The sequence below is a fragment of the Eumetopias jubatus genome, unplaced genomic scaffold (genome assembly GCF_037043125.1).
Source record: "Eumetopias jubatus isolate StellerSeaLion01/CBP00866 unplaced genomic scaffold, mEumJub1_p1.0 scaffold_6, whole genome shotgun sequence".
In the NCBI taxonomy this organism is placed as follows: domain Eukaryota; kingdom Metazoa; phylum Chordata; class Mammalia; order Carnivora; family Otariidae; genus Eumetopias; species Eumetopias jubatus.
In genome coordinates, this window is record NW_028274812.1 from 26,368,647 (window position 1) to 26,392,548 (window position 23,902).

Below are 23,902 nucleotides of genomic sequence, written 5' to 3' on the forward strand. Positions count from 1 at the left end.
GACGGTGATCCACCGCACAGTTGAGCCACTGCTCTTCCAGCAGGGACCCAACAAGCGGCAGATCCGGGGAGACTCCCCTTACTCCCCCGGGAGGAGCGGCGCGGGAGCGCCCCGCAGAGATCTGCTGGGTTTGGAGACTCCACCGGGGTCTGGTGCCAGAGATAGAAACGCTCGGTCACAGGCCGGGTGACAACAGAGAGCGGCCGGAGACCGGGGAGACGGGAGTGACTGACTGCTTTTCTCTGGGGCTCACTGAGGAGCGGGGCCCGAGTTCTCAGCTCCTCTGGGGCAGAGATTGGGAGGCTGCCATTTTCAGTCTCGTCCTCCAAAGCTGTACCGAAAGCTTGCAGAGAACAACAGCTCCCAGGAGCAAACTGGAGCAGATTACTTAGCCCCGACCGGCAAGGGCGGGGCAATTCTGCCTCCAGCAAAGACATTTGGGAACCATGGCAACAGGACCCTCCCCCAGAAAATCAGCAAGAACAGCCCGCCAAGACCAAGTTTACTCATCAGTGAGAACGGCAGAACACCAGCGCTAGGGGAATACAGCACATAGAATTCATGGTTCTTTTCTGATGATTCTTTAGTCTTTCAAAGTTAATTTTTTTAATGTTCTTTTTTCTTTTCTATTTTTTTTGAATTTTTCTTTTTCCCTTTTTCAACCAACATCTTATCAGTCCCTTTTTTAAAAATCTTTATTTTTCATTTTTAGAGTCATAATCTCTTCATTGTAGTTAGCTTTGTTTTTTGTATATATATATACATATATATATATATATATATGTATATATAAGTTCTCTCTTAAAATTTTGGGATACAGTTTCTTCTAACAGACCAAAATATACCCCAAATCTCTAGTGTATGGCTTTGTTCTAGTCTCCTGCCTGATCACATTCTCTCCCCCCCTTTTTTTTTTAATTTCTCTTCTTTCTTTTTTCAACCTTATCAATTCCTTTTATAAAATCTTTTATAATTTTCATCTTTACAGTCATATTCCATCCCTTCATCGTATTTACCCTTATTTTTGTACATGTATAAGTTTTTCTTTCTTTAAAATTTTGGAGGCACTTTCTTCTAACAGACCAAGCTATGCCCACAATCTAGTGTGTGGCACTGATCTATGCACCAGCCTGATCATATTCTTTTTTTTCCTTTCTTTCCCTTTCTTTTCCCGTGGTTTCAGGTCTCTTCTGATTTGCTTAGTGTGTATTTTTCTGGGGTTGTTGTTACCCTCTTAGCATTTTGTTCTCTCATTCATCTGTTCTCCTCTGGACAAAATGACAAGATGGAAAAACTCACCTCAAAAAAAAGAACAAGAGGCAGTACCGACTGTCAGGGACCTAATCAGTACGGACATTAGTAAGATGTTGGAACTAGAGTTCAGAATGACAATTATAAAGATACTGGCTGGGCTTGAAAAAAGCATGGAAGATACTAGAGAAACCCTTTCTGGAGAAATCAAAGAACTGAAATCTAACAAAGTCAAACTCAAAAAGGCTATTAATGAGGTGCAATCAAAAATGGAGGCTCTAACTGCTAGGATAAATGAGGCAGAAGAGAGAATTAGTGATATAGAAGACCAAATGATGGAGAATAAAGAAGCTGAGAAAAAGAGAGATAAACAACTACTGGATCACGAGGGCAGAATTCAAGAGACAAGTGATACCATAAGACGAAACAACATTAGAATAATTGGGATCCCAGAAGAAGAAGAAAGAGAGGGGCAGAAGGTATATTGGAGGAAAGTATAGCAGAGAACTTCCCTAATTTGGGGGAGGAAACAAGCATCAAAATCCAGGAGACACAGAGAGGCCCCCTCAAAATCGGTAAAAATAGGTCAACACCCCAACATCTAATAGTAAAACTACCAAGTCTTAGAGACAAAGAGAATATCCTGAAAGCAGCTCAGGACAAGAGGTCTGTAACCTACAATGGTAGAAGCATTAGATTGGCAACAGACCTATCCACAGAGACCTGGCAGGCCAGAAAGGACTGGTGTGATATATTTAGAGGGCTAAACGAGAAAAATATGCAGCCAAGAATACTATATCCAGCTAGGCTGTCATTGAAAATAGAAGGAGAGATCCTTCTTCCAGGACAAACAAAAACTAAAAGAATTTGCAAACACGAAACCAGCTCTCCAAGAAATATTGAAAGGGGACCTCTAAGCAAAGAGAGAGCCTAAAAGTAACATAGATCAGAAAGGAACAGAGACAATATACAGTCACAGTCACCTTACAGGCAATACAATGGCACTAAATTCCTATCTTTCAATAGTTACCCTGAATGTAAATGGGCTAAATGCCCCAATCAAAAGGCACAGGCTATCAGATTGGATAAACAAACAAGACCCATCGATATGCTGCCTGCAAGAGACTCATTTTAGATCCAAAGACACCTCCAGATTGAAAGTGAGGGGGTGGAAAACCATTTATCCTGCTAATGGACATGAAAAGAAACCTCAGGTGGCAATGCTTATATCAGACAAATTAGATTTTAAACCAAAGAGTATAATAATATCTGTGGCCCTAACATGGGGACAGCCAATTATATAAGCCAATTAATAACAAAAGCAAAGAAACATATTGATAACAATACAATAATAGTAGGGGATTTTAACACCCCGCTCACTGAAATGGACAGATCATCTAAGCAAAAGATCAACAAGGAAATAAAGACTTTAAATGACACACTGGAACCAAATGGACTTCACAGATCTCTTCAGAACATTCCATCCCAAAGCAATAGAATACACATTCTTCTCTAGTGCCCATGGAACTTTGTCCAGAATAGATCACATCCTAGGTCACAAATCAGGCCTCAGCTGGTACCAAAAGATTGGGATCATTCCCTGCATATTTTTGGACCACAGTGCTTTGAAACTAGAACTCAATCACAAGAGGAAAGTTGGAAAGAACTCAAATACAGGGAGGCTAAAGAGCATCCTACTAAAGAATGAATGGGTCAAGCAGGAAATTAAAGAAGAATTAAAAAAATTCATGGAAACCAATGAAAATGAAAACACACCTGTTCAAAATCTTTGGGATGCAGCAAAGGCAGTCCTAAGAGGAAAGTATATAGCAATAGAAGCCTTTCTCAAGAAACAGGAAAGGTCTCAAATACACAACCTAACCCTATACCTGAAGGAGCTGGAGAAAGAACAGCAAATAAAGCCTAAACCCAGCAGGAGAAGAGAAATAATAAAGATCAGAGCAGAAATCAATGAAATAGAAACCAAAAGAACAGTAGAACAGATCCATGAAACTAGGAGCTGGTTCTTTGAAAGAATTAATAAAATTGATAAGCCCCTGGCCAGACTTATCAAAAAGAAAAGAGAAATGACCCAAATAAATAAAATCATGAATGAAGGAGGAGCAATCACAACCAACACCAGAGAAATACAAACAATTATAAGAACATATTATGAGCAACTATATGCCAGCAAATTAGATAATCCGGAAGAAATGGATACATTCCTGGAGATGTATAAACTACCAAAACTGAACCAGGAAGAAATAGAAAAATAGACCCATAACCACTAAGGAAATTAAAGCAGTTATCAAAAATCTCCGAACAAACAAGAGCCCAGAGTCAGATGGCTTCACAGGGGAATTTTACCAAACATTTAAAGAAGAATTGATACCTATTCTTCTGAAACTGTTCCAAAAAATAGAAATGGAAGGAAAACTTCCAAACTCATTTTATCAGGCCAGCATTTTCTTGATCCCAAAACCAGACAAAGACCCCATCAAAAAGGAGAATTACAGACTAATAGCCCTGATGAACATGGATGCAAAAATTCTCACCAAAATATTAGCGATAGGATCCAATAGTACATTAAAAGGATTATTCACCACGACCAAGTGGGATTTATCCCTGGGCTGCAAGATTGGTTCAACATCCGCAAATCAATGTGATACAATACGTTAATAAAAGAAAGAACAAGAACCGTATGATTCTCTTAATAGATGCAGAAAAAGCATTTGACAAAGTACAGCATCCCTTCTTGATCAAAACTCTTCAGAGTATGGGGATAGAGGGTACATTCCTCAATATCATAAAAGCCATCTATGAAAAACCCGCAGCAAATATCATTCTCAATGGGGAAAAACTGAAAGCTTTCCCCGTAAGGTCAGGAACATGGCAGGGATGTCCAGTATCACCACTACTATTCAACATAGTGCTAGAAGTCCTTGCCACAGCAATCAGACAACAAAAGGAAATAAAAGGCATCCGAATTGGCAAAGAAGAAGTCAAACTCTCACTCTTTGCAGATGATATGATACTTTATGTGGAAAACCCAAAAGACTCCACCCTAAAATGGCTAGAACTCATACAGGAATTCAGTAAAGTGGCAGGATATAAAATCAATGCACAAAAATCAGTCGCATTCCTATACGCCAACAACAAGACAGAAGAAAGAGAAATTAAGGAGTCGATCCGTAATTTACAATTTACAGTTGCACCCAAAACCATAAGATACCTAGGAGTAAATCTAACCAAAGAGGTAAAGAATCTGTACTCAGAAAACTATAAAATACTCATGAATGAAATTGGGGAAGACACAAAGAAATGGAAAAACGTTCCATGCTCATGGATTGGAAGAACAAATATTGTGAAGATGTTAATGCTACCTGGAGCAATCTACATATTTACTGCAATCCCTATCAAAATACCGTCAACTTTTTTCAAGGAAATGGAACAAATAAACCTAAAATTTGTATAGAACTGGAAAAGACCCGGAATAGCCAGAGGAATGTTGAGAAAGCAAAGCAAAGCAAAGCTGGTGGCATCACAATTCTGGACTTCAAGCTCTCTTACAAAGCTGTAATCATCAAGACAGTATGGTACTGGCACAAAAACAGACACATAGATCAGTGGAACAGGATAGAGAGCCCAGAAATGGACCCTCAACTCTATGGTCAACTCATCTTTGACAAAGCAGGAAAGAATGTCCAAAGGAAAAAAGTCTCTTCAATAAATGGTGTTGGGACAATTGGATAGCCACATGCAGAAGAATGAAACTGGACCATTTCTTTACACCACACACAGAAATAAACTCAAAATGGATGAAAGACCTACATGTGTGAGACAGGAGTCCATCAAAATCCTAGAGGAGAACACAGGCAGCAACCTCTGCGACCTCAGCCGCAGCAACTTCTTCCTAGAATCATTGCCAAAGGCAAGGGAAACAAGGGCAAAATGAACTGTTGGGGTTTCATCGAGATAAAATCTTTTGCACAGCAAAGGAAACAGTCAACAAAACCAAAAGACAGCTGACAGAATGGGAGAAGATATTTGCAAATGACATATCAGATAAAGGGCTAGTATCCAAAATCTATAAAGAACTTCTTAAACTCAACACCCAGAGGACAACTAATCCAATCAAGAAATGGGCAGAAGACATGAACAGACATTTTTCTAAAGAAGACATCCAAATGGCCAACAGACACATGAAAAAGTGCTCAACATCGCTTGGCATTAGGGAAATACAAATCAAAACCTCAATGAGATACCACCTCACACCAGTCAGAATGGCTAAAATTAACAAGTCAGGAAATGACAGATATTGGTGGGGATGCAGAGAAAGGGGAACCCTCCTACACTGTTGGTGGGAATGCAAGTTGGTGCAGCCACTCTGGAAATCAGAATGGAGGTTCCTCAAAAAGTTGAAAATAGAGCTACCATACAACCCAGCAATTGCACTCCTGGGTATATACCCCAAAGGTACAAATGTAGTGATCTGAAGGGGTACGTGCACCCTGGTGTTTATAGCAGCAATGTCCACAATAGCCAAACTATGGAAAGAGCCAAGATGTCCATCAACAGATGAATGGATAAAGAGGAAGTGGTATCTATATACAATGGAATATTATGCAGCCATCAAAAAAACCCCCGAAATCTTGCCATTTGCAACGATATGGATGGAACTAGAGGGTATTATGCTAAGCAAAATAAGTCAATCAGAGAAAGACATTTATCATGTGATCTCACTGATACGAGGAATTCTTAATCTCAGGAAACAAACTGAGGGTTGCTGGAGTGGTGGGGGGTTGGAGGGATGGAGTGGCTGGATGATAGACATTGGGGAGGGTATGTGCTATGGTGAGCGCTGTGAATTGTGTAAGACTGTTGAATCACAGACCTGTACCTCTGAAACAAATAATACATTACATGTTTAAAAAAAAAAAAAGGGAAGATAGTAGGAAGGGAAAAATGAAGGGGGGGAAATCAGATGGGGAGACGAACCATAAGAAACTGTGGACTCTGAGAAACAAACTGAGGGTTCTAGAGGGGAGGGGCGTGGGGGGATGGGTTGGCCTCGTGATGGGTATTAAAGAGGGCATGTATGGAATGGAACACTGGGTGTTATATGCAAACAATGAATCGTGGAACACTACATCAGAAACTAATGATGTAATATATGGTGATTAACATAACATAATAAAATAAAAAAAAATAAAGCAACATATTGGAATGAATCAAATGTGAGGCAAGTATGAGAATCTTCCCCTAAACTGGACATTAAGGAAAATTTACATATATGTGAAACAATTAACTCTTTTCACGCGGTTTTTTCTTTTTTTGTTTTTTAAAGATTTTATTTATTTTTGAGAGAGAGAGTGAGAGTGCCAGAGTGGTGGGAGGGGCAGAGGGAGAAGCAGACTCCCAGCTGAGCAGGTAGCCAGACGACATGGAACTCCAGCCCAGGACACTGGGCTCATGACCCAAGCTGAAGGCAGAGGCTTAACCAACTGAGCCACCCAGGTGCCCTTTGTTTTTGTTTTTACATGTATGCTCTATGCCCATCGTGGGGCTTGAACTCATGACCCCAGGATCATGAGTCATATGCTCTACCTACTGAGCCAGCCAGGCACCACTTCACTCAGTTTTTTTTTTAATTTTGGAAAATAGTTATTTTCATAAAATTTTATGTTACATGTAATGGGATTGATTCTTATTTTTAAATGAATTTATAGGTACATATTTTTAAATTTCCCAGTTTAAATTCTAATATGGTAAATATCAATAAATATAACCTACAGAAACAAAAGCGGGGGAGTCCTTAGTACTTTTTATTTATTTAAAGATTTTTTTTCTCAATAACTTTTTAAAGCATGTATAAGTGATCCTGAGACCAAAAAAATGTGAAAATCACTGCTCTAGGGTCTACAACATTGATTCCCAAAGTGTTTTAAACCAACCATCTGATCTGTGAACCAGTGGTTCTGAAACATTTTAATAGAATCTAAACCAAAAAGGAATTTATTTCTAGGCTATAGGATTTTTTTTTAGTGCCTCTTATGGTCTAAAACTGCATTGTGTAGTCTCCGCAGGGGCTGTAACATCTCTCAACTTCTCAGCTACAGAGTTTTTAGCTTGACTGGTGGTCTTTGGAATACATTTTCGCGATCTGAAGGAACTACTGCTCCATAAGCATGCCAATGTTAAGAGTTCTGTTTCACTCTGCCTTGGGGACACCTGGGAACAGAGAGCTTTGGACTTAGACTAATAAGGCTTTGAATCCTGGCTCTGCCACTTAGTAGCCTCAGTTTCCTTTCCTATTAACTGGGGATAATGGTAGCCAGCATTAGAGGATTGTTCTGATCATTAAGTATGATAACAAGTAAACAGCCTTCCTAATCATAGGTACTGAGTATAATTGTTCCCTACTTTCTTTTAATTTCTCTAGTAAATGTGAATCTTCAATATAGATATTCTCATGTTAGTAAAGCTAATGAGTCAGAGAGGTGTAGGGACTAGTCTAACAAGTTAGTGGAACAAAGAAAATGGCACTGATTCGTAGCCAATGTAGTGCATGCGTGTAGACCAAGCTGCCTGGGCTTTTAAGCCAGCAAAAATAGTCAGCTTTGCCACTGATTCAGTCCCATTTAACCTTTCATTTTAAAACTGAAAGCAATGGAGTCACCTCATTTTTAACCTGATAATGACTATAAAGGGAGGATCTTTTTTTTTCCTTAAAGATTTTATTTATGTATTTGAGAGAGTGTGAAAGAGAGAGCATGAGCAGCGGGGAGGGGTAGAAGGGGATGCAGGCTCCTGCTGAGCAGGGAGCCTGGCTGAGCAGGGAGCCTGATGCGGGGCTCCATCCCAGGACCCCAGGATCATGACCTGAGCCCACTGAACTTCCCAGGTGCGCTAAAGGGAGGCTCTTATTTTCTATTCTATTTTATTGTACAGTTGACCCTTGGACAACATGGGTTTGAATTGAGTCGGCTCACTTGCAGATTTTTTTCGATAGACACAGACACAGTACTGTAAATGTATTTTCTTTCTTCCTTATGATTTTCTTAATAACATTTTCCTTTCTCTAGCTTATTTATTGTAAAAATGCAGAGTATAATACATTTAATATACAAAATATGTGTTAATTGACTTTGTTATTGATAAGGCTTCTGGTCAACAGATTTTTACTTAAGTTTTTGGGAAGTAGAAGTTTAAGTGTATTTTTTATTGCGCGGGGTTTGGCTCCCCTAATCCCTGTGTTGTTCAAGAGTTAACTGTTTGAAACATGCATAAAATTTCATCTTGGAGAGAATTATAGACAGCTTGCTAGGATGCTTCTCCATATTATGTAGTTTCAATATAGTCTCATTCTGTTTTTTTCGAGTTCTTTTATTTTGTTATTCAGCTCATGGATTCAAGCTCAAATATGTAATTTAGCATCTACTTTGATCTTTTTTCATTTCAAATAAGAAATAACTTCTGTACACCTTTATTGTTGTTAGCATTCCTGTACCTCATGTTCTGAGCCTAGGATTAAAGAGCCTCTCTTACACATTTAAACTACTCTTTTTTCATTGTATTCTAGGCACTCTGGGCTATAAGGCATGCTTTAGAAGCTAGTGAGGGTACTTGCCCTGAGGAAGCCAACATTATCCTGGGAAAAGGACAATGTACAGCATGTCTTGGTGGAAGATTAAAGGCTTAACTTTGAATTATAGCTCTGCCCTTTTGGGCCCTCTGGCCTGTTACTTGGCCAGTCTGATTCTTTCTTCCTCTGTAAAATGATAATACCAATTCTCCACATTATTTTTAGGATTAGATGGGAACACTTTGAGTAATTAGGATTGTGCTTAGCATTATGTGTTCTCAATAAATGTTAACGCCCCTCCCCTACCAACTAATGTACCACCACCACTATACTTGTATGTCTGGAAGTTAAAAAATAATACTTGTGTACTTCGTTCTTTGGTGAGGTCTTTGAGTTACTATTAAAGAACTATTCATTCTTGTTTTTATACAGTTTTAAAAGGTTCTGTTTCTAAGCCATGGCATGCAAGGCAGAAGGCCAACAACTAGAAAGGCTGCTGATAGAGTAAATGAAAGAGCTTGGCAACAAGGAAAAAGTCACAAATCATTAAAAAGAACAGAATAAAGCAAAAACTCTGAATAGTGTTAGTCCATTAGGTGAAGAAAAACATTCCACTTTTTCTTAGGGGCTTTGAGTATATAACTGCAATATGGTACAGTATACTAATTTGTTTATAAAATCTTTATTGAAAATATGAGTCTGCTTATATCTTTCAAAAATATATTCTTTTGGTTTTCATCAAAATAATATCTGCATAGGATTAAAAAAAATCAGGGATTGTAAGGTTTTTATGAAAAGAGCAACAATTTCTCTCCTTCCCCTTTCCTATACTTAATCTTGGTTTCAAGGAGGTTGATGCTGATGGGCTTCGCCTCTAGTAAGTTGTGATTCTCTGTATTTGCCTTCTGTTGGTCTCCAGTTTTGGGGGCAGCAGTTTGCTCTGTGACCTGACTTTTCTTACAGATCTAAGAAGAGTTCTTGGTTTTTCAGTTTGTTCAGCTTTTTGCTTGTTAGGACAGAGTGTTGACTTCTAAGCTTCTTATGTACTAGACCAAAACCCAGAAGTCCATGCCTTCCCCTTCAGCTTTCTGATCCTTCTCTTTGAATTTGTTAGCTATGCTTTTACATATTTAGTATTGACAACATTTGCACCTTGTTCTAAAACCATAATTTTTAATTGTTTAATATGTTCTGACTTACTGAATCCAGAAGTTGAAAACCAAAGTGTGTTTACATTATGAAGATATAAATATTTATACTGCAGATACAGTACTATGATATAGTACTATGATTTTTTTTTTTAAGATTTTATTTATTCATTTGACGGGAGGGGGAAGAGAGAGTAAGCACACAAGCAAGGGGAAGGGCAGGCAGAGGGAGAGCAGGAAGGAGGCTCCCTGGGAGCCTGGCAGGGGACTCCATCCCAGGACCCTGGGATCATGACCTGAGCCAAAGGTAGACACTTAAACCAACTGAGCCACCCAGGTGCCCCAGTCTGTGATTATTCTTATACAGCTTTCCCTTACCAAATTTTCTCAGTTGTCTTGTTTTTTCCCCCTAGCACTGTTTGCCTTTGTATCCATTCCTTCCCCTTTATTTTTTTCTGAAATCCTCCTGGAGCTTTCTGTCATTTTGCTCTAATCTGAACCGCTTGCTCTCCAGGTCATTTGCATAGCTGTCATCCTGCAGCCTTATTTCCCTGCTTTCTTGGTGCGTATCTGCTTTTTCCTGGATACTCTGTCTCTAAATTTTGCTGAATAACATCCTCATTTTCTCAAGAAAGAATTCATTGGAAATAAATTTTATTTAGATCTGTATCTACGAAAGTGTGTGTTCTTTCCATCATCTTCATGCTGGATTGGATACAGAATTCTAGGTTGAAAATAATTTTTCCTTAGAACCTTGAGGGTGTTGCTTTATTGTTTTCTGATTCAGTGTTACTGATGAGAAGTCTGATTCTAGTCCATTTAGTAAAATTTCTTCTTAGTGATCAGTACCTCTCCCCCTTCTTCACTTCCCTTACACATATTCTGGGTGCTCTTAGGATCTTTGTTTTATCTTTGCTGTTCTGAAGCTCCACAGTAATGTGTTTAGGAATTCTTTAACCCATTGTGTTGAGCCCTCAGTAGACTCTCTCAACCTGAAAGCTTGTGTCTTTAGATTTGGGGAAAATCTGTTGTACTATAATTATTACTCTTCTATTCTCTCTGCATTTTTTGTAGACCTCATTTTAATAAAAATTTTGGCCTTCCAAATTAATTCTCTGTTTTTCTCTCATATTTTCTAATTCACCTTGCCCCTTCCTACTTCTGAAGAAATTTTTCTCTATCTTCTAGTATTTCCATTGAACTTTGTGTATTTGCAGACACTTGTTCTTTGGTTGTTCCTTTTTCATAATATCCTGTTCTTGTTTTATGGATGCATTACTGTGTTAAATCTGTCAGAGGATACTTACTAGAGTATTTTTAAGTGCTCTTTCTTTCCTGAATTATATCTTTCCCTCAGAATTTTTTCCTCTTTTTAAATTTGACAGTTTTCTCCCATTATGTAGGTTTTCCTTGGCTGCTGGTTGATCTTTGGTAACCTGTTTACATTTAATGCACCAATAGAATAACTGAGCTCTGTGTTCTTGCATTTAGCTCCTTAAAAGGCTGCCTTCCTTTGGGAGTGGGCCAGATGCCAGACTCTTATTGGATTGCTAAATGCTAGAAACAGGAGCTTTTCTCTGGGGCAACAACCCCTGTCCTTTATCAGCTGACTAGTACTTCCCGACATTTCTTTCTTCAGAGATATAACTGCCAGTTTTTTGTTTGTTTATATTTGGAGGATAAAGTCTGGTTGCTAATAATCTGAGCAGCTGTAGAGATAGGGATCTTCATCTCTGTCCCAATCTCACCCTTAGTCATACCTGGCATTTCTAGGTGAGTCCCTGGATTTTTCAGGACAAATTGATTCTTCTCCGTAGGTATTCTTGGCACTGATTTCTTCTACCTACTTTATTAGGCATGACCCCATCTGCTTTCTGATTGCTAACATTTGTTGAGATTTCCTGCCTGCTCATTGTTTCCCCTTCTATTTATTTTTGTGGCTTTCTTCCCTTGCTGTCATTTTAATAAGATTCCTGAAGGGAGAGGAGGTAATTTCCTGTGCTCAGTGTATTGTCTTAAACAAGAACTTCAAAATACTTATGAAGGCTTGAAAGCATCCTATATTTTAGAAGACTTTTCATCAAAAATTATAACAAAACCCACTTTGGGGCTTAAAGGCATTAACTCTTGGCTCTCAGGAAAATGTGGTTTTTAAGAATGACTTAGTCTCTGAAGTCTCTGAATAAAGTACATTATGATCAGGGTGGTAAATAAAAAGTAATAATTATATCGTGGACCAGACACTTTTGTGTTTTATTAAATACAGCCTCATTGAATGCTCACAGCAGTCATAAGAAGTAGTATATTATTTTCCCCAGTTTACATAGGAGGAAACTCAGACACAGTAAAGTAATATAACTTGCTCAAGTACTATATAAATGATACAGAATGATTCCCTAACCACGTTGATCTCTATAGGTATTAAAATGAACTATAATCTAGTTTATCTTTTCTTCTGTAAGTTAGTGGCTTTTTGATAAGTATTATGGAACAGAGTATTCAGGAAAAAAGTCAATACTGACCTATTTAGGATTGATATCCTTGTGAAGCCAATATAATGAAAACTTTTGGCCTCTCTCTGTTTAGTCTCAGACCACATAGCCACAATTCTTGGCTGGCCAGTAAGATGATACAGTTTTTTTGGAGTACTTCACTATTACATTTTAAAGTATATTTCATTTCTAGAAATTTGTCCTACAGTTCTACAAGTGCACAAAGATACATGCATGGGAATGTTTATGGCATTACTTGTAATAGAAAGCTAGAAAAACCTAAGTCTCCATCAGTAGGGGACTGGTTAATTTGTAATAGGTATGTCCATGCATGGAATGCTATGTAAAAAAAATGAAAGAGACCTATGCTGATATAAAAAGATGTTCCAAGTAATATTGTGTGAAAAAGTCATATACAGCATGACCCTATATATGTAAAAAGTATATGTTAGGTATGTGTGCTCATATGTTTGAATACATGTGGAAAAGATGGGAAGAACATATGAAAAGAATTGTTATTCTGATGGGGATTGTAGGAACTTTTAACTCCATATCCTTAAGTACCATTTTACTTATTTTACCATAAATATGTACATTTTATGATGTTATGAAAATAAGGCTTAATGGTTTTCGGTAGCTGTTGATAGTATTCCAGCAACACTAGCTGACCCTGGGTTTCCTAGGCGAGTTACAATCTAATGGAAGAGGTCTGGGAATCCATATCCTAACGAGGGCTTTCAGTGATTCTCAACATTAGGCAGCTATGCAAGTGTGCTCAGAGATATGCATGATTTAGACTAAGAGCAAGTTACCATAGAGAGGCAATTAAAAGAGTGAGACTACTTTGGATAATGCTGAACTAATAATAAATTTCAAAATTTGGAAGTGATAAATGATTTTCTAGGAAATTATCAAACATTTTAGAGATAGACAACCTAGTTTATCCCACCTGACCTGGAAGAAACTGAGACACACATCAGAGATAATGCTCAGCCCATGTCATAGGTGAATTCTTCCAAATCTTGATGGAACATATAGTTCCAAATCTAAAGTATTTCGGAGCAGAGAGAAAAAAAGTAAAACTTGTTAGTTGTGTTTACAAAGCCAACATAGCATCATTTCCAGACCTTTCAGATATAGGGGTTTTGGGGTTTTTGTTTTTTGGTGTTTTTTTGGGCCAATCATTTTTAAGATGTGGTTAAAATTTTATAAATATCATTTGAAATAGTGATATACACTATGACTGAATGGAATTCATTTTAGGGATCAAAGGATGGTTTGATGTTAGGAATTCTATTAATAGAATTATGAAGAATAATAGACTAAGGAGAAAAATTACGATCTTTTAGTTTTCTGCCCAAGAGTGCACACAATAAAATTAACGTCTGTTTGTGGTTTTTGAAAACACAAAACTCCAAACAAAACTCTTAGACCAGTGGAACTAGCTGAAGAGTTTTCTTTTCTTCCCTTTTTAAAAATATTTCATTCATTCATTCATTCATTTGAGAGAGAGGGCTCTCACGGGTGGGGGTAGGGGCAGAGGGAGAGGGAGAGAGAATCTTTAAGTAGGCACCACACCCAGCGCAAAGCCCCACCCAGCTGAGGCTCCTTCTCATGACCTGAGATCATGACCTGAGCGGAAATGACCTGAGCAGAAATCAAGGGTTGGATGCTTAACTGACTGAGCCACCCCGACTCCCCATAACTGAATAGTTTCTTAACAGAGGTGTTGCAGAGTGTTAGCCAGTATCATGCTTAATGGTAAAACACTAGAAGTGATCTTTCTTTTTTTTAAAGATTTTATTTATTTATTTGACAGAGAGACAGCGATAGAGGGAACACAAGCAGGGGGAGTGGGAGAGGGAGAAGCAGGCTTCCCGTGGAGCAGGGAGCCCGATGCAGGGCTCAATCCCAGGACCCTGGGACCATGACCTGAGCCAAAGGCAGACGCTTAACAACTGAACCACCCAGGCGCCCCTAGAAGTGATCTTGTTAAAGTTAAGAAAAAGATGAAAAATAGGGGCGCCTGGGTGGCTCAGATGGTTAAGCGTCTGCCTTCGGCTCAGGTCATGATCCCGGGATCCTGGGATCGAGTCCCACATCGGGCTCCCTGCTCCTTGGGAGCCTGCTTCTCCCTCTGCCTCTCTCTCTCTCTCTCTCTCATGAATAAATAAATAAAAAGTTAAAAAAAAAAAAAAAATAAATTGCCATTTCAATTAAAATCTCAATTTATTTTGATAAATGATTCTAAAGATTATTTGGAGGAATCAGTATTATGATAATAGTACAGAAAATTCTAAACAAGAAAAGAAAACATTGAGGGCTGGGCTAATAACTCTATCAGATATTTATTTATTTATTCATTTATTTATTTATTTATATATTTTTAAAAGATTTTATTTGAGAGAGAGAATGAGAGAGAGCGCAGGGGTGGGAGGGGCAGAGGGAGAGGGAGAAGCAGTCTCCTCACCTGGCAGGGAGCCTGATGCAGGTGGATCCCAGGACCCTGAGATCATGACCTGAGCCGAAGGCAGACACTTAACCAACTGAGCCACCCGGGCGCCCCTATATCACATATTTGAATATTATAAAAGCTAAAGTAAGAAATAGCTATATGAAACTGTATAACGCAGGCAGTCAAAGAACTACATGTAAGTGTGTGAGTGGCCTTTTCAACTTACTGGAGAACAGATGAAAAAAAAACACTCATTGATAGTGGGAGAATAAATTTTAATCTTTTTGAAAGGCATTTGGCAAATCAGACCTCCTGATACTGTTTTACCAGGGATCGTTTTTATAAGTGTGTATGTTATAGCTCCTTTCCTCCTCTGCTGCTTTCAAGGGCTTGTGGCCGCTCTAATTGGGGTAGCTTGGAAAGATAGTCATCAGTGACACATATGCCTGACTTGGGCCACAAAGTGAGTTTTGTAGGTGATGTAGCCAGGATTAGTTATAGAGAAATAACTGCAAATATTTTGCCTTTGAGCCCTTTTATCTCCCTTTTCAAAATCTCATTCCGCTTTCCTGACAGGGCAGCTTAAAATTTTGTTATGTCTGAAACAGTAGAAAGATAGTATCCCTCCTTGCTTTTCTACCCTCCACTTCCCCCCTCCCCCACCCCCACCACCCCCCAGCCCCTGAGAAAGAGCTTTGGGTTTAGAATCAAAGGACCGGGCTTCTTGAGCCAGTTCTTCCACTGACTATCTCTGAGACTTAGGAGAAACAAGATTACCCTTCTAAACTTACTTTCTTGGAGAGCCAAGCATTCTAACCTTTCTTTCCACTTATATTCCTCATGTTTATTCTGTAATCCATTGCAAATGAGATTTTACCATGCTGCATCTCTACCAGTGCTCAAGCAGCAAAAACCTCCTACTTGCAAAATACAGGGTGTGTTTTCTTTCCTTTTTGATTTGGCCCCACTAATTCTTTTGTTTGGAAATTATTTATCAGTTTTCTGATGAAATAATATAAAATATTTTTGGTAGTAAATACAGACTCATGTAAAGAAAACCTAGAAATACCCCTTAATCTTAGTACCCAGAAATAATCACCGGCATATTCATTACCATTTATATGTACATATCTTAATAAAATTGGGATTATACTTATATATACACTGCTTTGTATCTTGCTTTTTATTTTCATAACATTAATACTGTAAGCAGTGAGTTTTAAATGTATGGTTTTCTCATTATATAGTTATTTCATAATCAACTGTATCTGTTTTGTTCTTGTGTTAACTTTAGGTTACTTCTTATTGTGAACACCTTTGTACATGAATTTGTATGTGCAATAATGATTTGCTTTTAAGGTTTGCTCCCCCACCTTCCAGAACCTCTTTCCACCCTGATTTCCTCCTTCTGCTGGTACTTTTCCCCACTGCTTCTTTCATAGGCTCCTTTTTACACCTGCCCTTAGGTTTTGGTGTTCTCCACAGTTCCCTTTCCCTGCTCTGGGCTTGTAGGCAATCTCATTTACTCCCTCAGCTTTAGTTATCTATCACCTGTTGTCTGGTGTCCCAGTGTGCCCCCTTTTTCTGAACACCCCCCTGCATTTCTTCCTGGACCCTGGGCCTCTCCTCCTGACTGATACCTGGACATATAACAAGGATAAACCAACTACCTGTGATTTCTTTTGAGGTCTTCCCTTTATCAAACATAGATACAGGGCATATAGGTTTGTTTTATAAGCAAAAGTATTTAAGGTGTGTAATGATCCTTTACAGGGTGCCAAGTGGGCAGAAAAGAATCGTGGAAAGGGACAGTAATCATAACAAAATGCCTGCATATCTTTCAAGGCTATATGGCCTTCATGACTCTGGCCCCCATTTTCCTCCTGGTTTCCTAATGTGAATCTGGCCTCTTTAATCCTCCTCGCCCTTTTAAATTTACACTGAAGTGGTGCCCCTTAGTGGCAGAATCAGGAACTTCCTCCATTGCTGAGCAATCACATAAAAAATGACTGTCGTCTTGTGTGAGTAAACGAATGGTTATTGTGACTGTGATACATTGCTTAACTGGTGGTGGGTGCTTTTTTGCAATTCTAGTAAATACTTGTGAATTATTACCATAACATCTAGGCATAATCTTTGAGTGTCTTAGGAAATCTTTGAGTGTTTTAGGAAAAAGAAAATAGACAAATATGCTCCCTTTCCACAGGAATTTGTATCTTTTGAGAAGGTGAGACAAGGATACTTGGTGTTTATTTTATTTTAAGATTATAATGTCTGTACAGTAGACAGCTTTTGGAGTTGTAGTTTAATCTCATAACCGAAAATTCTCTTCTCTAGTCTGATACGTACTTCTTGTAGCCAGTTTAGAAATACTTGTCAAATGACTGGAATGATCGATGCAGCTCCTTGAAGACCTTCATGCTTTAAAAACACAAAGCAAACAAAAATTGTTTTAAGGAAAAGTAGTATAGCCACATTAAATACAATCTGGGAAATAAGAGGAAGAGCCCTACTCTTAATCTCCCCTAACAAAATTGCTGATAAATTTGTATATATCTGATTTTTTTCAAATTTGTGTTTATGTGGTTAAAATTATGTATCCTGCTTTTTTCCACGTAATATGTCATTTTATGACTAGTACTTTAAATGGCTGCATAATAATCTATTAGTTGCAGGAACTTTTGGCCCTGTTGTATGCAGAGTGTTGTGAAAAGTGGATGGTACATTGTTTCTGAAAAATAGGACTCAAGAAAAAATAGTTATTCTAATAAAATAAAATTGCTTTATCACATGGGTTTTACTAAGTAGGAGAACCATAACCTTCTTAATATAAGATCAGTGCCTTTTTATTTTCACTTACAAACCTGAAACCTGAGGAAGTTGGTTGTCAGTGGAGAGTAATATACCATGTGTTATAAACAGAAGTTAAATACCTGCTTATTTGGAGAATTATTGTCATGAAACTTTTCTTTCTTTTATAGATTATGGAGCTTTGTGGTGCAACGAGGCTTGGTTATTTTGGAAGAAGTCAGTTCTATATCGCTTTGAAACTTGTAGCTGTCGCCCAGTCTGGTTTCCCTTTAAGAGTGGAAAGTATAAATACAGGTAAATATGGAATATATTAGTAGCTGAAATGAAAATAGACTTCTGATCACAAATGATTAAAATTAGTAGAATTGTTGAATCTTCTGATATTTTAGTGGCATTTGTGACCTTAAGTGTCATGGCTTTATTCTCACTACTGTGCTTTTTTCATTTGTGAATATTAGAAAAACATCTCTTAAACCTGTTCTGGTATGTATGTACTTAGTATGTATTTGATGATAATATAAAAATTGTTAAAAGTGGTGATTTTTCAGAATTAATTCACTAAAAGTTGCTTAGAAAGAGTTTAGGGGCATGATTTTATCAAAGTAAATGGTGAATTGTAGTGACTGACCACCTTCTTATATGCCTTCCTTATATTCTTCTTTTCTAATAAGTATAAAACTACATAATACTTTGTGGGTTTTTTTGTTTGGGAAGGCTGTGCATTTGAAATTGGACAGTGTTAAAATATTGGCAGACTAAAACCTATGTACAGACATCTGACTACCTTGTGAGTGTCACCTAGGATAATTAGTTTTTCTGTGATTGGGAGGCTTATTGATGCTGAAGTCAGTGGAAATTCTATAAAGGTAGCCACTTAAATGCAGAGAGTTCTGTGGTTGTCATAGGGAAAAGAGGAAAGAGAAAAACTTGAGGTTTTCTGTAATGTTAGAATTTTTATAAATAGTTTTAAGCACCAAGTTCAGTTTATTAGTCAATGTGAGGTTTTCATTGTGGACCTCTGTTTTGCCACATGTCAGTCTTCTAGAATTGAGAGGTTACATTCTTTTCAGGTAATTTTGAATTCTTTTATATGAATACTGAATAAGCTTAGTAGTTCCCCTCCTTAGTATAGAGATTCAAGAGAGATGCAGATAGTCATAGTGGAGGGAAGTGTACTTTCTGTTAAGAATTCTGCTCCTGTGTGTGTTGCCTAGTCTAAAAGTATGAGCTATGACTGACCTGCAAAGAAGTTCTCGGTCTTCTTTCTTCTCTGTTTATTTGAATGTAGGATATCTGCCTGTAGAAATGTCACAAGCCAGACTAAAGTGGATAGCTCTCATGCCTTGTACTGTGATATTGGTAGGGGGACAGTAAAATATTTTCAGGACTTTGTGCCACGAAATGTCTAGATTAATCTAGTCTCAATCTAGTGACATATTCTCTGCTTTACTTACAACTTGAACATCTTAAGAGAATCAGTATGAGTAGAAAAGGCTTTCAGGTCGGACTGCCCTGAGTTCAGACTGTCAGTTACTGTCAGTGACCTTGGCATCTTGTTGCCTCAGTTGCAAGCATAGAGCCAGACAGGACATTTATTATAGCTGTTGTTACTGCCTTTAGAAGGACAGTTTAGTGTTACTACTACTTTCTAGGTTAGAGTCTCCCTAAACAGTCTAAGGGAGGTAGTCTAAATGTAGTGATAAATATAGGTGTCTGCTGTGTCTGTATTCATTTTTGTAAAAATTCTTTCTGATATCTAATCCATATTGCAGTTTTAATGAGTGCTCTTTCTCATTTTAAAGTAATAATTATTTCTGTGGTTAACAGTAAAGGACCTTCCTCTGCCAAGATTTGTTGCTTCAAAGAATGAGCAGGAATCTCGCCATGCAGCCTCATATTCTTCAGATTCTGAAAATCAGGGGTCTTATTCTGGTGTAATTCCTCCACCACCTGGCAGGGGACAAGTGAAAAAAGGATCTGTAAGCCATGATACTGTCCAGCCTCGTACATCTGCAGATCAGCAGGTGACCATGTGCCTGAACTTGTTATCGGTTGATGGCCCGTGTAGATGTTTCCACTAAAGCATTTGTTGAGTGCTTTATTAATGAACATGTTACCTTAAAAAAATTTAAGTCTTAATAATACTCTTTCTAGGAACCTGCATCCCCTGTAGTTTCACCCCAGCAGTCCCCACCAACTTCTCCACACACATGGAGGAAGCACAGCCGTCACCCCAGTGGGGGAAATAGCGAGAGGCCTCTTGCAGGACCTGGGCCATTTTGGTCTCCCTTTGGTGAAGCACAATCAGGTATTTGGAGATTCTTTAGAAGTGACGGTTATATATTAAGGGTGGTAAATTGAGGGAAACTTGGTAATATTCCTTTATGAGTTGCCTCCAAGACAGTTTTTAATTATAAATTAAGTACCTTAATTTGAAGCAAAAGCCAACTATGAACGTTTGTAAGCAGATACATCATTTTGAACAATGGTAATTGCATTTACGTATACATATGAGGCTTAGACAAAAGTTTATAGATACCAGATTCTCTGAAGGTGAAACAAATAAATAATGATTTCCCAGAATATAAGGTATATATTCTATTAGTTCCAGTATTGACAAGGAAAGCACAGTAACAATTTAAAAGATTTAAATGAGGTATAATTTTAAGCTGACTGAAGAGATTCACCTGGGAAATCGTTAACATTTCTTTGAAGTCGAAGTTAGAGTTCAAAGAAAACATTTATAATATTTGTATGGAGCGTTATAGTAAAAACCTGATAACTGTTTTTTCTCCAGAAGTGAGCCAACACGTGTACCCATTCTCCTTTTAGGTTCTTCTGCTGGCGACACCGTGTGGTCAGGGCATTCTCCACCTCCACCGCAAGAAACCTGGGTCAGTTTTGCAGATACTCCACCAACCAGTACTCTTTTAACCATGCATCCTGCTTCTGTCCAGGTGTGACATTTTATTGGTATTGCATTTTTATTTGCTTCATTCAGAGTATTGCTGCAGTCACCTTTTTTTTTTTTTTTTTGCTATTGTAAATTTTGTAAATGCAAGTTCACTCTTTATAGAACATGGAATTCTGCTCCGTGTCTTAAAGTCTGTTATCATTGGAATGTTTCACTAAAAGTTTTGGCTGATTTTCTTTCTAATTGTTCAATGAAGTTTTGAAAGTTTTCTGCCCCTAGGAATATATTTGCTTGGCTTTCTTAGCACATTTTTCGTAACTTTCTGTTGCTTACATATTGCTATCATTCTATGCACTTATATAACCATTGTGCAGAAACATTCAGTAATCTGATTATAACAAATATGTGGTTTGCTGATGACTTTGTGAAGACTTCTCATATATTAAACATCCACAAAAAGTAAGTTTTAATTTCAAAGATAAATAACCTAGCAATCTTTGTCCATATATCATATAGATAGATACTGTACTGAGGAAAAAAATGTTTCATTACAGGACCAGACAACAGTACGAACTGTAGCATCAGCTACAACTGCCAATGAAATTCGTAGGCAATCCAGTAGTTATGATGATCCTTGGAAAATAACAGATGAACAAAGACAGTATTATGTAAATCAGTTTAAAACCATTCAGCCTGATCTAAACGGATTTATTCCAGGTGAGTTGTTAAAAACAGAAATTCTTCTGGATGGGACAGGACAAAGGCTCAGTTTCATAATTTCAAAGACATGGTTTTATTGGTCAGAGATTATAAAAGATAATTCTCAAATTGTTTGTCTAAAAAGAGTTTATAATCACTGGAGAAAAAAACATGAGATAAACACATTAAGGTTACCTTTTTCCCAATGAAAAAAGCCTTAAGACACTTAACATCACATTTTATTCTTGGGTCTGTAAGTTCAGAATAACATTAAACAACACTCTTTTAATATTTCAGGATCTGCAGCTAAAGAGTTTTTTACAAAATCAAAACTTCCTATTCTTGAACTTTCTCACATTTGGTAAGTGTGGTATATCACATCAGTTGGGTAATATGGGTTGTTTCAAAGGAGTTTCCAGCAGGTAGATTTTCGAACCTTAAAAAATAAACTATTAGAGTAACCTTTTCAAGAATATTCTCAAAGAACTCAGTATTGTCTTAAAATGGTCAGTTTCTGTCTCACTCTCTGGAAAAGAAATAAGTGATGCCAGTACAGTAGTTCTTTAAAAAGTGCTAAAATTTTTTAAGCTGTGTCCGCTATTTCTCGTTGCTAGCATAATGCATGGAATCAAAGCTAGTTGGTTCATCCATGGTTACATGTAACCCATTTGGTCTTTAACAAGCTTATATCTGTTACGTACCTACACCGTCCGCTCTACCTGTACCTGTACTAAGCCATGAGCTTTAGAATAGTGCTTAGCTCCCACTGAAATCCAAACTAAGACTCGGGATAGCTGCTACGTAGTTGGAATTAGTCAGTCAAAACAAATTACAATCACAGATTACTTTTTAAAAACAATTATCAGATAAACATAAATGTTATTTCTACTTTAAATTATTTCATTAGTAGGATTTTTAGTAGCATAGAGTGCTGTGGTAGAAGGAAGACAGATAAGGCCTAAACTGAAAAATCAAGAACTAGCAATATATACATGCTATTTATAGTGGAAGGCTTTAAATACAAAAGTGGTTGCTTCTGCATCTAGAAAGTGCAGGAATGGGGGCGCTGTTTTTTTTTTTTTTAATATCAAGCCTTGTAATTCTATTGGATGCTTTAAAGTGGATACATATAGACCTTTGATAACAAAAACAAAGGTTTTTAAAATTTCAGTGACTTATTAAATAAGCCTGCCTTTAAACTAAATCCTGTTACTTAAAAACGCATATGGATTAAAGGTCATTTTTTAGTGATCTTATTTATTTAGGCTGTTTTTTAGCATTTTATTATAAGAATTTCAGGTATTCAGAAAAGTTTAGGGAATTGTGCCTTGAACACCCATATGACCACTGCCTAGATTCTGCAGTCGAACAGTTTGCTGTATTTGCTTTATTACACTTCTTCCCATCTATGGGATTTTTTTAAAATTAATGATTGTACTTTTTCTGGAAAAGGGTTTCTTTTGCTTCTTTTTGAGACATAAAGGGATCCAAAGCAGGTGATTATATTTATAGTAAGTTTGTCTTCTAGGGAACTTTCAGACTTTGATAAAGATGGAGCATTGACACTGGATGAGTTTTGTGCTGCTTTTCATCTGGTAGTTGCTAGGAAGAATGGCTATGACTTACCAGAAAAACTCCCTGAAAGCCTAATGCCCAAACTGATTGATTTGGAGGACTCAGCAGGTAAGATTGGGAGGTGAAGGGACCTGGTTGCAGGCCTTGATAAACACACCACTTGATTCTTTTTTTTTTTTTTTTTAAGATTTTATTTATTTGAGAGAGAGAGAGTGCAAGTAGGGGTTGTGGGAGAGAATCTCAAGCAGATTCTGTGCTGACTGCAAAGCCCATTGCGGGGCCAGTCCCACGCCCTCAAGATGACGACCTGAACCAAAACCAGGAGTTGGATGCTCAACCGACTGAGTCATCCAAGCACCTCAACACGATTCTTAAAGCAAAATCAAGATAGTTGTTAAAACTTAAGAACATAGACATTTCATCAATAGCAAGTAGATTTGCCATCAGAATATGCTGTAGAGGCTCACCTTGGATTAATGGTTTGTTTTATTTAGTCAATTTTAATAGGTTTTATTTTCATTTTTTTTTTTAAGATTTTATTTATTTGTAAGAGAGACAGAACACAAGAAGGGGGAGCGGCAGGCAGAGGGAGAAACAGGCTCCCAATGCGGGATTCGATCCTGGAACCTGGGATCATGACCTGAGTGGAAGGCAGATGCTTAACCGACTGAGCCACCCAGACATCCCTGTTTAGTCAGTTTTAAAGAGATAAATAATATATGCCACTATTTCACTTTAACTTTTGACCAGCATTTCAGTATCTAGTTATTTGCCTCCCCTAAGTTGCGTTATCTGTTGTCTGGGGTAGGTAAGGTAACCTGTCCGCATTATCAGCATTTTTCCATTGAATACATCTTAATTCGTTGAAGGACAATGCCTGGTTTATCATAAGACCAGTGCAATCTGTAGGCATTTTACTTTCAAAAGCCCAATTCTTTTCTTCTGACTGTAAAGAAATCTGGAGATTTTGTG

At 37.7% G+C, this 23,902-nt stretch overlaps 1 protein-coding gene across 6 annotated transcripts in view; it reads left to right on the plus strand.

Moving 5' to 3' along the window:
• REPS1 (RALBP1 associated Eps domain containing 1) overlaps window positions 1-23,902 on the plus strand; it is an 86,310-nt gene that overhangs the window by 28,818 nt on the left and 33,590 nt on the right. For 5 of the 6 annotated variants that reach the window (XM_028121406.2, XM_028121401.2, XM_028121403.2 and 2 more), the window contains exons 2-8: window positions 17,913-18,036; window positions 19,570-19,766; window positions 19,897-20,050; window positions 20,575-20,699; window positions 21,211-21,373; window positions 21,653-21,716; window positions 22,884-23,038. In XM_028121406.2, coding sequence (XP_027977207.1) covers window positions 17,913-18,036; window positions 19,570-19,766; window positions 19,897-20,050; window positions 20,575-20,699; window positions 21,211-21,373; window positions 21,653-21,716; window positions 22,884-23,038 — 982 coding nt within the window. The remainder of the gene's footprint in view (window positions 1-17,912; window positions 18,037-19,569; window positions 19,767-19,896; window positions 20,051-20,574; window positions 20,700-21,210; window positions 21,374-21,652; window positions 21,717-22,883; window positions 23,039-23,902) is intronic. The other variant, XM_028121404.2, reaches the window with a different exon arrangement.